At 35.0% G+C, this 16,584-nt stretch overlaps 2 protein-coding genes across 3 annotated transcripts; one reads left to right on the top strand and one right to left on the bottom strand.

Annotated features, from left to right (window-relative positions):
- The first annotated feature begins 2,725 nt into the window (after positions 1–2,725).
- Positions 2,726–4,759, top strand: LOC7473282 (26S proteasome non-ATPase regulatory subunit 11 homolog). Its single transcript, XM_002319497.4, has 2 exons — positions 2,726–2,850; positions 3,301–4,759. The coding sequence occupies exon 2, from the start codon at positions 3,327–3,329 to the stop codon at positions 4,593–4,595; it is 1,269 nt and encodes a 422-aa protein (XP_002319533.1). The 5' UTR covers positions 2,726–2,850; positions 3,301–3,326; the 3' UTR covers positions 4,596–4,759.
- A 1,523-nt stretch (positions 4,760–6,282) lies between these two features.
- Positions 6,283–15,488, bottom strand: LOC7473281 (cysteine-tryptophan domain-containing zinc finger protein 3). Of its 2 annotated transcripts, XM_024583746.2 has the most exons (13): positions 14,940–15,488; positions 13,900–13,972; positions 13,664–13,800; positions 13,183–13,572; positions 11,856–13,078; positions 11,056–11,411; positions 9,525–10,924; positions 9,240–9,397; positions 8,175–8,335; positions 7,852–8,012; positions 6,834–7,141; positions 6,619–6,697; positions 6,283–6,528 (listed from the first exon to the last, which is right to left on the bottom strand). In XM_024583746.2, exons 1-11 carry the CDS (start codon positions 15,030–15,032, stop codon positions 6,941–6,943), a joined length of 4,353 nt encoding a protein of 1,450 aa, XP_024439514.2. In that variant the 5' UTR covers positions 15,033–15,488; the 3' UTR covers positions 6,283–6,528; positions 6,619–6,697; positions 6,834–6,940. The 2 variants fall into 2 exon arrangements, with proteins under 2 accessions (XP_024439514.2, XP_024439513.2); XM_024583745.2 differs by having other exon boundaries at positions 6,283–6,697.
- Between the last annotated feature and the right edge of the window lie 1,096 nt (positions 15,489–16,584).

Below are 16,584 nucleotides of genomic sequence, written 5' to 3'. Positions count from 1 at the left end.
CTTCTCCACTTTTACTTCATTGCTTAGGTTATCAACATCAGAGTCGGAAGATGATGGCGATCAACTTGGGATCAGAGGAGAAAAAAAGTCAAGCAAGAATTCTTCTCTCGATGAACCCTAATGATATAAAGATATAGCATTGGTTTGACATATTTTGCAGGATTTTATTCATTCAAACACTTTCAATTCATCTCGAAAACGATGGCTGCTTTTTTATTTTTTTACCTGGAGAAACCCTATGCAATGCCGTCTGCAGTTGATACCGATCCCTGCTTGCATGCAGTGAGGGCACTGTTGTTAGTTTAATATATCTTGTTAAATCGGTTGTTACATATAATATTATTATATTTATGTAAATATATATTTATTATTAATAAAAATTTAATTTATCTTTATTATTTATATAATATTAAATTAATAAATCTAGAGTAAATTAAGATAAAATTTATAGGAGAGAAATGCTTTGAAAAGAAAATTATAAAGTTATTATAATCATGAGATTCCTATTGCATCAAAATATTATTTCTGATTGATGCTCTCTTAAATACTAGAGATTTATTAGAGCTGTAAAGAATGATACATATATATTATGTTCTTTTTTTTTTATAAAAAGAAACAGTTGTTCTCATAAGCTGAGGTATAAGAGATACATAAAACTAATATGTAGGTGCTTGACATAAGACATGTATATTGAACTGATCTGCATGAAAATTTCATATGAAGATATTACCTATATCTATGGAAAGACTCATATGACGGTTGTGTAAGTGATCCTTAGACTTGAGATTATTAAGTAATTTTATATAAAAAATATTATGCTTTGATCCTGTTACATATTATCTTAATCGAGATAATGAAAAGGCAAATATTGGGTATAATATAAATTATATGAAGAAACTTGAGTGATCAAGAGAGGATTCATCACCTTAGGTGAATTTAAAAAAATATTTTACCTATTCTCAAATAGTATTAACTGAGAAATCCTTGGTCAAAGTGGAATGATAATTAAAAAGAGTTTCAAATCTTATATATGGATATTATTCAGGGCGTAGATTGATATTTTATCAATTAATAGGGTTTTTCATATTTCCCTATAAATAGTAAATTATACCTTTTATTTTAAGTGTGAGGAATGATTATTTGTTAGACAGAAAAACTACTTAAACATAATATTAGAGCTAACACTCTAGACATAACAATTTTTCTCTTCTAAATAATGATTTAGGAGATTTCTCATTGGTGGTTAATATGAATTACCATTAGAAATGCTTACGGTTTGCGACAACCCAGCTTTTAATGAATTATTCAAAACAAAAAAAAATTAGATCTTCAAATAATAAATCCATAAACAACTCTAGAGTTATCTAATTAAATTTTAGAAACTCTTAAATAATTTTATTTTATAGTTTCTACTGCATCTATCATATTCAATAACCCAAAAATTAGAACACTCTGCCCGCGTATATGCCCACTTCAATGCATTTGTGTGCCAAGTCATTGCATCTCTCAAATTCTCAACCATGCTAAAAACAATTACAACTTTTGAATGACTGTTTGTGGATAATTCATTTTCTTCAATATAAGGGCTTTATAGTTTTTTCAAGATAAATCTTAAAAATTCTAAATCAAGATCATAGAACCAACCACCAAGAAAATACTCTAAAAATCATATGTTTTGAATCATAATTTAGTCATACTCTTGGTTTTGGCAATGTTATGCCACTTTTTCAGTCGACATTCAAAATCATTTTATTATAAACTACATATTTTCTAATTAATAATGAGACCAGAAATAATAAGATTATTATATACACGCTATACTGTAAGTTACAAAGTATCTAAATACCAAAGAAAAAAAATAGGTGCCCGAGAAACATTTTTTTTATATAAAAAAAGCTGGAAGGAGAAAGGAAAAAACCAAAATTACATAAAAAAAAATGCCAGTAGCATTCTTATTGGCAAGGCAAAAGCGTGCCCGGTTTATTTTTGTATTTTAAAAATATTTTTGAAAAAATTTAAATTTTTTTATTTTTTTCTTTACTTCAAAATAATATGTTTTTGTGTTTTTAGATTATTTTGATGCGCTGATATCAAAAATAATTTTTAAAAAATAAAAAAATATTATTTTCATATATTTTTTAGTAAAAAATACTTTAAAAAACAACTACCATCCACTCTCACTCATAACATCATCAAACACACACTTCTAGTTTTAAAAACAAAATAAAAATATCTTTTTATAAAATTAGTCTCTAATTAATTTAAAAATATTGAACGACACACTAGGTAAATTAGAGCAAGCAAGCCAAAGAAGATAATAATAAATAAAACAATGTCAACATATCCTCTAAGGACATAATTAAAAATAAATAAAGTTTAATTATTAAAATGAAAAAAATCAAGATTTTAAAGATCATGAATAGAAAAATATCTATGAACAATGACATGAAATAAGACAAGAGCTAGAGTAGACGAAGTGTGTGTTTGATGATGTTATGACTTATGAGTGATATTTGTTAAAAATGTTTTTAATTAAAAATATATTAAATTAATAAATTTTTATTTTTAAAATTTTTTTACAGCATAAATAAAAAACATTAAAAAATCTAAAAAAAATATTAATTTAATATTATTATTTTTTAAAAAAATAGGTTGAAGTGCAATTTTTTAATTTTTCTATAATTATAATTAATTATAATTATAATTTTGTTTTATTTGCAATCCCAAAAAATAAAAACACTTAAAATATAATTCTTCTAGAAGGCCTATCGAGCTCTCTCACTCGCTACCTGCTCTTGCATCTGCTTGCTTCCCCTCTCTCGCGGCAAGGGTTTTAGCGTCTCTCATCAGGTTCGATTCTCGATATTTTCCTTATCGATTCGCTTATCTCATCGTAAACAAGCAAATGTTTTTAATTTGAGAAAAGTCTTGCATCTTGATTCTTCGTGCCTCCTTTGATTTTCTTCGAAGACTGTCATGCTATAACATTAGTTTTTCGATTGATTTGTGATCAGAGAACTTACTACATCTTACCCTTTGAGGATTTGTTACTGTTCTGGATTTTACAAGTAAACCCAGTTGCATAATTGAGTCCTCTTTCTCTATGTGATTTCAGTGTCCTATTGTTTGTTTTTTTGTTTTTTTTTTACACTTAAGCATGTGCAAAGAGAAGTCACCCTTAGGCTCTAGATTATCTTGCAAGCACTTCTTCTATGGGCATATGCGCACTTTTATTATGTACCATCAGTTTTCGTTGCTCGAGGCAAGGTTGCAAATATCAAATAAATTTTCATTTTGCAGGAATTGGATATTTCAAAGCATTCACCATGTCCACACCGTATCTCCCTGCAACTACGGATTCGATTGACCAGGCTTTAGAAGCGAAAAATCCTTCTGAAGGCATTTCAATCTTGTACCGCATACTAGAGAACCCATCATCTTCTCCTGAATCACTCAGGATTAAGGAACAGGCTATCACGAATCTCTCGGATCTTCTCAGACAGGAGAACCGAGCAGAGGAGCTTCGAAGCCTTCTGACCCTGTTGAGGCCTTTTTTTGCTTTGATTCCCAAGGCAAAAACTGCAAAAATTGTTCGTGGGGTTATTGATGCAGTAGCTAAAATACCAGGCACTTCTGATCTCCAGATTTCTCTGTGCAAAGAGATGGTGCAGTGGACTCGTGCTGAGAAGCGAACTTTTCTTAGGCAGCGAGTTGAAGCAAGACTGGCAGCACTTTTGATGGAAAATAAAGAGTATTCAGAAGCATTAAACCTGCTTTCCGGGCTGATCAAGGAGGTGAGAAGATTGGACGACAAGCTTCTTCTTGTGGACATAGACTTGCTGGAGAGCAAGCTCCACTTTTCTCTAAGAAACCTCCCTAAAGCCAAGGCTGCACTAACGGCAGCAAGAACAGCAGCCAATGCAATTTATGTGCCTCCAGCTCAACAAGGTACTATAGATTTGCAGAGTGGGATCCTTCATGCAGAAGAGAAGGATTACAAAACTGCTTACAGCTACTTCTTTGAAGCATTTGAAGCTTTCAATGCTCTTGAAGATCCCCGAGCAGTATTTAGCCTCAAGTATATGCTGTTGTGCAAAATAATGGTGAGCCAAGCTGATGATGTTGCAGGAATAATATCATCCAAAGCAGGGCTACAATATGTGGGGCCTGAGCTGGATGCAATGAAAGCTGTCGCTGATGCTCATGCGAAGCGCTCCTTGAAGCTCTTTGAGACTGCACTTCGGGATTTTAAGGCCCAACTAGAGGAAGACCCAATTGTGCACCGACATCTCTCATCCCTATATGACACTTTACTAGAGCAGAACCTCTGCAGGTTGATCGAGCCATTCTCAAGGGTTGAGATTGCTCACATTGCAGATCTGATTGAACTGTCCGTGGATCATGTGGAAAAGAAACTATCTCAGATGATTCTGGATAAAAAATTTGCTGGGACTTTAGACCAAGGTGCTGGATGCCTCGTCATTTTTGATGATCCTAAAACAGATGCAATCTACCCAGCTACATTGGAAACCATTTCCAATGTTGGCAAGGTTGTTGATAGCCTCTATGTGAGGTCCGCCAAGATTATGGCTTAAGGTTCTAGATGAAGGAGGCAGCTGTTTATTTGCTGCTTGCACCCTTAAAAAAAAACTGTATTTTGTTGCCGAAACTTGTTTATCCTTCTATTGATTTAGCTTAATGTTTAGTGTATGGAGTACATTGATATCCCCGAGTTTGAGAGCTGAATTTTTTTTTTTAACTGAGTCATGCTATTGATGATACCTGTGAAATGAACATTGGCGCAGGTTTGTTAGGTTGGGACTCTATCTTGTCTTTATGAGTTCTGCATCTGCTAACATCAGTCTGAAAAAGGGATGAAAATTGCATATTTCTCAGTGTTTGTTAACCTATGGTAGCCTTCTTTAACAGAAAAGGTACAACAATAAATCTGCTCTCGAATCTGAATTTTCAGGGAATTATAGATAGCCGTAGAAATTTGCTTATTTTCTCTGTTTTTGGCTGCCAGTGTAACCATGGGATAAGGCAAGATGACGAGTTGCCGAGAGAAAAACATTTATTGCTTTAGCTGAAAAATGGGATAGAAGTTGTGCAGCATAAAATTTACTTTAATCTCCAGATGAATGTGGAAGGAGATGAACAACCAACAGTAAGCGAGGCAGATTGCTTCCTTCAGGTGCTGGAGATGGTTAAATTTGATTTCCATCTTTGGGAACTGCTATGTTGCAACACTGGAAGGCATGCAATACGATACCATATTATCACTGAAATGGATGCAACCAACAGCAAGCAAGCAGTCTGCATTCAACAATGAAAGAGGCGCTGTTCATCGCACAGCTAACAGGTGTGTGGTTTTTGAAGAATCATTTGTAGGCTTGTACGAGTTTTTGTCGGAGGAAGGCAGTGGCCCATAATTTGATTCGTGGGGATTGTGTTCTAACATCTTACCTTGGGGTTAAGGATATTTATCAGATCATCAAATTTAAATTGTTTGTTTGATCAAATGAATTGGGCATTCAGATGATTTAAATTGTTGTCTTTGTCAGCAAGAATTTCTCTATTTTTTCCACCGTTTTCTCCACGACATCCTGTCAAATACTTGAACCGGAAAGTGGACGCCAACACTTTCCCGCACTCCCACTGAAACAAAACTCAGGCAAATGACTAGTTCGGCGCTGTACTAACAAGGCATGCCCCATACTTACATAGCTATTAGCAAAAAAGCCAAGGCGCCGCGCTGCCTACTGGAATATTGTGGTGTATGCGAATGCTGGATTCACTGAGAAGGGCGGGGGGTTGTTGTTGGGATAAGGCTCATAATTTAGAGGACATGGCAACCCGGTTGTGTGAAGGCCTCAGGACAGCCAAGCTGCCTGTTCTTCTCTCTCAGTTTTTTATTTGCCCATCACTTTGTAAGCAACTTTAAAATTTCACAATTATTAAGAAACTTCGTTCTCATCCGGGGAAAAGGAAATTTTTTTGTGAAAAGAATTTTGAAGAACACTGCTTCATTTGTCAATATATACATACATGTATGTGCCCCATGTATGCGTCAGTCCACCGAGTTTCTCGAATGAAAATTTGTTTTGACAGGAGATATAATTGGTGGGTACCATCATTGCACCTGGTTGATATTCAAGAAGTTAAAGAGCAAATTCCCTGTCAATCAATTCATATTTGTTAACTGCACACTCACATGAGTTTTTGTCAAAGCTGAGAGAAAACAAGCAAAGGTTTGTGTTGCAAGGATCGACAGTTTCAGTCGAAGGTCAAAAAGAGGTTTGAAATTGTAGCTGATTGATCATGATATTTTTCAGTACATTAGAAATCAAAGTTCAAATGGCAAGGAAAATATAGCATCATATAAACATGTGACTGGAACTTTAAGTATTCATCGAGACTACTACAGAAGAAGAGAGAGAGAGAGAAAAACTTGCTATTATCTGTCAGATATCTCCTTATTTCTCCTATACAGGTTATCGACTTTATCTGGCTTATTTCCTCTGGGGTCTGCAGTGAGGCAGTAACATTAACTGTGTATAGATAGCACCATGAAAGCGTGTACGCGCACAAGAGTGGTGATGATAATGAGTTGCATACCTCATATTTGCATGCTTGAGGTGCTCAAAATTGTCAACTTTGAATGTGTTGCTAATTGCCATCTTTACTTTTTGAAAACCTGTTTATCATCATGAACAGCTTGGAGTGTCAAAACTGGTGTCCAGCTTCCAACAATAAAACAGAAAAGCAGCAAGCAGCATCACTCTGAATTTCAGGAGATGCCTTATATTCAATGTAGTCCTTTCTGGCCTTACCTTAGTACTACCCAAGAGGTACGAGCATGGAGATTGTGTATCTCCTTGTAAATTCATGAAGCGGAGAAGCTGAACATATTCCTGGAATTAAGATTCTCCCCAAGGAATCAAGGAGTTTTGCGGAGGCTCTCTATTGCAAAGCGTACCAGCTGCAATAACCCCTCAACATCATGGAAGCCCATATCAAGAACCTTCTTAATAGACGAAATGCCCTCCATATTGCCCGTCTCTGCAAGAATTATTTCAGCAGCTGCAAAGGCAGCCTGAGATTTCCTTAAGGCTTCCATTGCAAGGTTCACATCTTCTGCCTGCCACCAGATGCATTTAGTATAATTGTTGTGCCTAAATTTTTGTACTATGGAAGATGCAGTATAAAGTGGATGCTAGACTGCATGAATGTGTAAAAGGGTTAAAATATGGCAACAATGAGACATGAAAGGAAGTGAATGAACAATCTATGCTGGAGCACCGGGGAATAATATCTCTCCCAGATCATTTTTCTTGGCTATTTTTGGTACTAGTATCATCTGTTGCAAATACCAATGTCTGGTTTAAAAGGAAAAACCAAGATAATTTGGTCATTACACCAATCCTCTCTATGGACAGAGAAGGAAGAGAAACTAACAAGAAAACCTAGACATGTTTCACATGCTCTCCATGAAAGAACTCTGAGGAAATTTAGAGTGTCTCTCACCATCAATTTGCATGGTCCTACTAATCCCTTATGGTAAATTTTCTTTTCTCCATAAGCTAAGAGAAAAATAAAACATAAGTTTACACTGAATGCTAGAAACTCAGAGTTCATGATTCTGTGGGAGTTTCATGATTTTTCAATCAAGCATTGTCATTCTTGATAAATGAAAATAATTCTTGCACAGCTTTCAACTTCTCACAACAGATGATAACATTTTGTTCAAACTTTTTCATGACTACAGCAAGTTTACAAATTGATATGATACTTACAATCACAACAAAGTCAACTAAAATGGAAATAGTAAACTAGATAAGATATACGTACAAAATTAAGCAACCGAACAAAGTTGGGCTGGTTTCTAGCAGGAATGACATGATCTCTAGTTGCTTCAGAACAACCAACATCCTTAGTTATTTGTCTCTTCCCCACTTTTACTTCACTGTTTAGGTTCTCAACATCAGAGTCGGAAGATGATGGAGACTCAACTGAGGACCAGAGGAGAAAAAAAGTCAAGCAAGAATTCTACTCTCAATGAATTATAATGTTATAAAGATATGACATTGGTTTGACAAATTTTCCAGGATTTTATTCATTCAAACATTTTCAATTTATCTAGAAACCATGCCTGTTTTTTATTTTATTTTTACCTGCAGAAACCCTTTGCAATACCGTTTGAAGTTCATACCGGTCCCGGCTTGCAGTGAGGTCATTGGAATAGACTACCCGCATATATGCCACTTCAATGCATTTGCGGGCCAAAAAAGCGGAGGCCAAGTCATTGCATCTCTCAAATTCTGAAGCACAATATCTGTAGAAGCATGTACAATAATGACATAAACAACACTTCCAAAATTATTCCAATAAAGTATTGCTCAACGTCTGGATTGGAATATGCTTTAGAAAAATGCATACATTTTCAAGTAAGAACCAAAATGTTTATTCCATATTGTCTTTTCCCAACCATTAACAAAGAACTTAAAATCCTGATAGCAACCATTTGCAGTTACACAGATAATATTTCCAGCTTTAAAACGACACACCATCGAACTTCTAGACAGCTATGACATGGCATTCTGTTATCGCAATAACACTAAGATCTCCTGTACTTGTGCACTTTAAAAGGCAATTATATGGAAAACTCTAAAAAAATTTCTCACAATAATAAAATTAATTTAAAGCAATATGTTGCTCTAAACTATACATGAAAACACACCCAACTTTTAGTTCATGTTGCTCTAATCTATGCATGAAAAGACACCAACTTTTAGCTTATATTCAGTGATAATTTTCTTGGAGGTGACACCAATTGCCTTACAATCATATCCTTCCCCATCTACATACTTTGGGTAATGTTTGTATCTTTGTTACAATCCCATACTAAATACTAAAAGAATAAGTCAATTGAAGGCTTGGTTGGCTTTAAATTATGTGGTTAGTCAAGCCATAAAAACAATTTAATTAGATAATTGATATGAAAAACATAATAAGATAACACTGGACCTATAGGTGAAAGTACAATGAGGGACACAAGCCCACCATCTATTTCGAGGCACTGCAACTCTATTACCACCAGTTCTGGAATTTTATCTTTCATAATTCATTATTACTACCTCTGTTCTGATCAACAGATTATTTTTCCCTTATCTTTTCTTTCAGTAGACCTCTGAAAGACAACATACAGAGTCTTATAACAGTTGGCAATCTATACTTACTCGCACAGTTTTGCAGCATGACCATACATTTCAGCTGATGTCATGTTCCCATTGTTGGTACTGTTGTTGTTATTAGGATTAAAAAGTGATGCCCCATGAAGAAATTTCAAAGCTGCTTGAAAGAATAGCTCAGCAATTTGAAGGCCTGATGCAGAAATCTTCAAAGTACGAAGAAAATATATGTCAGACTTTATTCATGGTAAACATATAAGCATTCTCCAGAAGAAAGGTAAACCAAAGTGAAATGTTCTAGAGCTAAAGAATCAAGACAGAATAAGGAAAAACCTGAAGAGGATCTGCTGAATGCTTAAGATCCTTGGCTCCTTCCAAAGCATCATTTGCTACCTGACTAAAGAAATCATTTCTGAGATGATTCGATGCAAGAATGTTGCTGGCAGCAAGCAAAGGATGCCTTCGCATAACATCGTCAATGCCATTCTGACCATCATCCTTTCCAAGTTGTCTTGGAGCCCTTCCCAAGCCATCACAACTAGAACCATCAACTTCCAATGCATCAGATTCTCTACTTTTCCAACACTGATTTTCCTTTTTATTGCCAAAAAATAAGAAATCCAATGACTTATGTCTCCCTGCAGATTTTTCCAATTGATTAATTGTGTCTGATGGAAGCAAGTCCAAAAATTCACTGTTGCTGTGGTTCTGCGCACCTGATTTGCAATCCTTCTGAAAAACACCATCCATTTTCCTAAACATGGCCTCATATCCTTCACGTCCAAATTGGTCATCCTCTCTAGTACTATTATTTAGACTTTTGATGGAAGAAACCTTCTGACCAGTAAATTTTTTCTCAACTTTATCGTCATTATGTCTATAGTTATCCCTTGATTTTTCCTTGATAGGTGCAACAACAGGGGCATTTTCCTTCCTTAAGGTCCCAGACCAGTTGCTCACACCAACAGATTCACCTTCTAAGCATTTTGTTTGGCCACTGAAGTGACAAAAACCAACATCTGTGCAACCATGATTGCCTGAAAAACTCCTAGGACTGACTCGGTTAGAAATCTTCAAAGGTGAAGAACAGACTGACTCCACAGGTGAGCCCTTAACATCCGGGAAGTTGATTTTAACTTTGCATGTGCTTGATATCAAGGATGGGCTTGAGGTAGCTTCTGTGCATTGCAGTCCATCTCTCAAATCCCTTCTCTCTGAATTCTTAGCATCAACAGTTGACTGGGATAAATAATTAATCTTCTCTTTTCCAAACAGTTTGCAAACACCCTTGCTTGCGCTAGAGACCTTTCCCTCATATTTACATTTTCTTGAGTGCCTTTCTTTCCTGCATTCACTCCAACTTGTCTCCTCCACGGAAATACTGTTATCTTGCCCATTACCAGAATGGTTACCAGGATAAATCTGACTGTTCATCCAGTCTGACTTTCTTTTCTTCCCCTCAATACCCATTGGATCTAGATCCTCTGTAACCATTGTCTTCTGAAACTGATGTTTTTCAACATTAAGAATCGTGGAATCCTTTGAGAGATACCTCACATCTCTGTATGATGAATATTTTTTATTATTACTTCCCATTTCTTTCTTTGAGATTCCACCAGTATTATGATCTTCCACCGCATATTGCATACCCTCCATCCTTGCTTTTTTGGAAAGCTTGAAATCTTCTTGATCAGCTTCCCTCATGCTCTTGAATTTCTGTGGCTGGACATCACCTGCAAAGAACATATTATGTAAACACAAGGACTTCAATAGCTGAAGAAAGGTCATAAGAGTGCACAAACTTAACAATTCTTTAATTTATAGACTTTGCCAAGACAAGTAATCTAGTTTAAATGAGGAATACCCAATCTTTTCTCCAACTTGGTCTCCAAAGAAGACAAGCTCCTGTTATGTAAACTTCTTCTTTCAATAAAGACCTGTTCATTCTTCATTGTAGAGTTCAGCCGCTTCTTGTTAACACTATATTGAGCTGGATGAGACACTTCTTTCATTTCAAGTTTCTTCTTTCCACCACTAAAACTAGGATCTTGTGGATTTTGATCAAGATCATGCAAGGTATTAACCAAGGTAATCGAAGATTCAGCGCTGACAGAATGGCTTAGCTGGTCACCATGATTCCCTGCAATAGGTAATCGATAAAGTGCATGCAGAGCATCTGTTGTTTCCTCCTCACTAAAAGTGCAGTGGTTCATTCCAGGCCTGAATACAGTTTCCACCAGAGAAAAAATTAGAGATGAGAGTGAGCACAACAAAAGACATTTTCTTCAACAGGGAAAAACTTGAATTTATCCAGAAGGATAGTTTATTATTTAGCTTGGAGAATATAATCACGTTGAGGTTAATAGTGAACATCTGATTTCTGAAGTACCCTACACATTAATCAGTTATTTTATTGACAATATCATCTGCCATTGAAAAAATAACTTCCATGACCTACTCTTCCTAAATTTTCAAATGACGCAAGGTACAGTATTTGATATTCTTGCTAGGTAGACACCAATCACTTAGTATAAAGTTCCACTTGGTTTTATATTTGTTCAAATTTGAAGCCAATCAATAAGTATCAACTAAATTTATGCCAATTAATCTCTAACCATTATTGACACAACCATAAAAGTTCATATATCCAGCAAAAGCACTTACAGCCAGTCAAGCATGCTGCACAGCCATTTCTGTGGAAGTTGGTTAGGATTTGTACCATATGGTAGAAGCCGCCACTTGTGACACTTGTCACAACACACCCAATCTTCCTCTATAAGAAATGTTGGCACCTCTGTAGGAAGTGGGCCAGCTAATGGTGCAACATCATTGATGTCTCCTCTCAAATTTTCTTTAGAAGTTGAAACGAAACTGGATTTTTTATCACCTGAACTCACTTTTGATTTATTTCTGAAAGCAAGGGGTTCTTTCTCAGGCACCTCAAGCGTATTGTCCTTCGTCTCATCTTCAACAGAAGTTCCCAGCAAACAGCTTCTAGAATCATTTCCCCTGGCTTTTCTGTCACTGACTGATACAGTATGTTTAACTTTTACCTTTCTCAAATCTTCAAGCAATGCATTGTCCCCTTTACAGCTTTTCTGAAAGATCTTTTCTTTTGGTGCAGCAGACAAACGGATCCTCATACTATTTTTTGATGTCCCAGCAGTTGAGCTATAATCATTTTTGCTTTCCTTTGATTTCTTTTTGCCAGTAGATAGTTGTTTTCCCCCATGAGATACCTTCATATCATCCTGTAAGTGGGTTGCTTTTTTCTTTTCAAACTCCTGTTTTGTAAGATCCAATGTTCTATCTCCACATTTTCTCATCTCCTCAGGCATATAATTGTCTTTAAACAAAGCAAGACTTTTATCACCTTTGCTCCCATTGTCTCTTGGTTCACAGCCTAATTTTTTATCTTTCTGAACTTTTCCAGTCAAAGTAGCTTTTGCACTCACTTCATGAATCTTGCAAGCTTTTTGGCTAAATAATTCCTTCTTTGCCTCACTCAAATTGGCTCTGAATATTATACCTGTTCCAACAGCTACTTTGCCCACTTTAGTTGTTTTAGATTCAGGTGGGTGATTCCCAGCATCAGATAACATATGGTTGCCCTTTGAGGTCTCCATCCTTGATTCATTCTTCGAACAGGCACTGAACGAATTGGTTGGATCATTACAGTGTTCATTTTTCAACTCCAACCTATCACTTCTATCACCTGGCTTCTTTTGTTTGTCAACAAGAACTTTCTCATCAGCCTGCATGGCAGAGCACTCTTGCACAGGTACGGTTCTTTTGCGGTCCCAAAATCCCTGTTCTGATAAATTAAGAAAACAATCACGAAGAGGTGACAACATTGCACCACTGGGTATGGGAGAAGAGGTCATGATCTGTTCGTTCCATCACAATAAAAATGGCAAACAAAAACAACCAAATGAGAAACAATCCATAGAGAATAATGCTTGTAATAATAGAACAGTGGAAGACAGCTCACCCTGACAATGCAGGATGGAGAATAAATGTGTTCCTCTAGAGAATCTGGAAAATCCCTTTCACATTCAGAGGGGCTGTCAGTGTCCTCTGATGATGAAGATGGAGACATGTCTAGGCCAAGATTACTGTAAATTGCTGAAGTTTTCAGCTCCGGCAAACAATTATCTGACCCCACTTTGATTCGTACCTTCAGCACTTTCTGGTTCGATGGGTTACCTGGCCCTTTAAGTGGTTCAAAATCAGAAATGAACTCTCTTGACCTTCGAGGTTTAACCAACCTATCCTCAGGCAAAGGTTTTGCCACACGCAGTGGAAAGGCACTTCTCGAAGCAGCTTCAGGTCTCGCAGAAACGGTCTCACGTATTGAAACCGTGGAGTTCTGCATGGCACCCTGTGAAATGACATGAACCAAAATATTCAGGTAGCAAGAAGATACAAGAAACTAACTATTGTTTCTGATCTCTAAAATTATTAGAATCTACCTCCGCCAGCTGATCATCATGAGAAGATGCTTGAATGCCTTGACTTTGTACTTTCTGCTGGGCTACTGGATTTGACCATATAGAAGGAGAGCGCTGATAAGTAGGTAAAAATGTACCATAACCACCAAATCTTGCCCCTGTCAACATGCGTTAGTGCCGAACATTACTTAAAGAATTCCAACATGTTACCAAAGAATTTCACACATTTTCTAATAGTTCTCTAATGCATCACTTACCCAAAGTATCAGCAGAAACTCCACCTTCAAAATCTTTTTGGTACTGCCCCAAGATGTCCTGAATCTTATCATCCTGTAAAAGAACCAACTGCTTAATGTAACTCGAAATATAAAGCAATGACTACATGCAATCAAGAAAGCCAGCAATCACAAGTACAAAATAAAAAGAAAGTGAAAAACAGCACAAAGGCTATCACAAACATGACATCAATAAATTGGCACACGTGCTCTGGTCATAAAGGTTTCAAAATGTTAATCATTCATATAAAAGAGAAATTGTTTCCTTCTCATGCCCATTGTCAGTAGAGAAAATTTCCTAATCTACAGTTCCAGAAGTTTTTATATACACAACATTTACTAAGGCATATCAAATTGCCATGTTGATTATATACAAAAGGTTTATTACATTCAACAAAGGTTCATTAGTTTCATCAAGTTAGCTTAAGAGTGAAGACACTAATCAACTTGTCAGTGGTGAGAACCTCATTTGCAGTGGAGACAGGAACAACATCTAAGATACTAGAGCTTTTACATTATCAAACAGTCAAATCCAGGTCCAGCAAAATCAGTTCAACAATCAACATTGATCACGAAGCTACTCAATTTCATAGCACTTGACAGAGACGTTCTAAACCTACATTGTTAAAAGTAAAAGCTAAATCACAGAGCCCCTTATTGTTCTTCTCTTTCACAGTACTTGTTTGTACGAGTGTTTCACGAGGTCCCAGACAAATTGCATGAGACAAACAAGAAAACAAAACACCAACGTTCACACTGAGAATTCTATGACCAAAGACAACAAAATTAAAATTCCAAGTTTTTGTTTTTTCCTTTACTCCTAAATTTTCTCAGAAAGTTAACAGAGCAAAAAACTATTCATAAAACACCAATTAGCCATTTACTGTAAAATCAATAGTTAAAGCAAAAAAAAAAAAAAACCTCTCAAAACTGCGATCAAAATTTTAGCAAAATCACTTGCATTACAAAAACAAAAAAAAAATCAATATTTTTTTTTTTCAAAATATTGCCAAAACCCTTACAATGTAGGAGAGAGCCACATCAATATCAATGTTCCGATCATCATTGTTCGTGTAATCACATGCCTCTCCCTCTTCAATCTCACCCTCTCCCATAATACCACAACACCACAAACTCCAAAACCAAAACTCAACTCTAGCACACTAACCTTAACTTTTTTCAGTCATCAAAACCTCAAAACTTAACCAAAAACGCGCACACACAAAAAAAAAGAAAATTTTTTGTAAACTGTTTTTTTAAAATTCACTTTTTTGAACTTAAATCAAAAACCCACTTTTAAAATCCAGAAATCAGTAAAACCCATCAAGTAAAACCCTCAAAACCAGTAAAATCGCACACTAATAAATTCTTTCCAAACACTACCGCAAACAGATATTGCTCTTTATTAGTGTTCAATGTACATCTATCTCACACAAGGGAGAAGAATATTAGGGAAAGATATTAGCAGCAATTAAATGTGAAAGATGGCTGTTTGATCAAAAAGTAAAGAGCTTTGTTTTGATTTTCAAACTTTCCTTACTGATAAACAGAGAAAGCGTTTTGTGTTTGCTTTGGTTGGTTTCAGTTTCTGTTATTGCTTCCTCTTTTCATACGTAAAGAAAACGTAAAATCCCATTAAGCAGCCCTCATAGTTTTGTCTATTTGTCAAAACAGTACCTAAAGAAAATCTTCATCATCAAGTTTGCCCTATATTCGTCACATTTCGTCAATCGAGCCTTTTTCTTTTGATAATTTTTTTTTTTGTTTCCTTGTTCATGATATTGTCATGTTCATCACAGGGTAATAACATATTTTAGGTTTCAAATTCTTTTGACTTCCAATTAGGGTTAGTGAATTATGCTTGAATTTCAAACTGTGTGCAGAAAAATAAAAATAAAAATTGAATAAATTAAGGGTTTATTTAGTATCGTTTATGTTTTTATTTTGATGTATAACTAGGAACATTTTTATTTTTCATTTTAATAAATTTAGAAAAAAATAAACTTGGTTTTTTATTTTTTTTGTGTGAAAGAAATTGGAAATAAAATAAAAAATTTCAAAGTGGTTTTTAAAATTATAATACTTATTATTGATATTGCATTTTTTCATTGACAAAAAATAAACTAGATTCTTTTCTATTTTCAAAATGTTTTAAATTTTTTATAAATAATACCAAATAAAACACATAAATCCAAGTATTTTTACCTTGATCATAATTAGGTTGCTGGGTCAACCTATAAGTCACTAAATCAACTCGATTCAATTTCTTTTTTTTTAATCAAAACAATGTTATTTCATTCATTTTTTTTAATTTTTGGTGTTGATTAAATTTTCAAGTTCGACTAGATTAACAATGTCACGAGTCAAGTTATCAAATCAACTAGATTTGACAAAATTAATATATATTTTTTTCAAATTAAAATCAGATCAAAGTCACAAGTTTTTTTAATCAACCCACTTAACCAAATCAAATTTAATAATTATATATATTTTTAAAAATAACATATAAAATATCATGATAGAGGATGCCATGGAAACCCAAAGTTTGATTTTTTTATAAAAAAACGACTCATCATCTTGGTATATTTGGCATAATTTGGTTGAAATTTAGTGAAATTAGTCTGAATTGACAAAATATGACTAATAAGGATAAATTTGAAAAAGTTG

This window comes from Populus trichocarpa, chromosome 13, assembly GCF_000002775.5.
Source record: "Populus trichocarpa isolate Nisqually-1 chromosome 13, P.trichocarpa_v4.1, whole genome shotgun sequence".
NCBI lineage: Eukaryota > Viridiplantae > Streptophyta > Magnoliopsida > Malpighiales > Salicaceae > Populus > Populus trichocarpa.
This window is presented reverse-complemented; position numbering and strand designations above follow the sequence as displayed.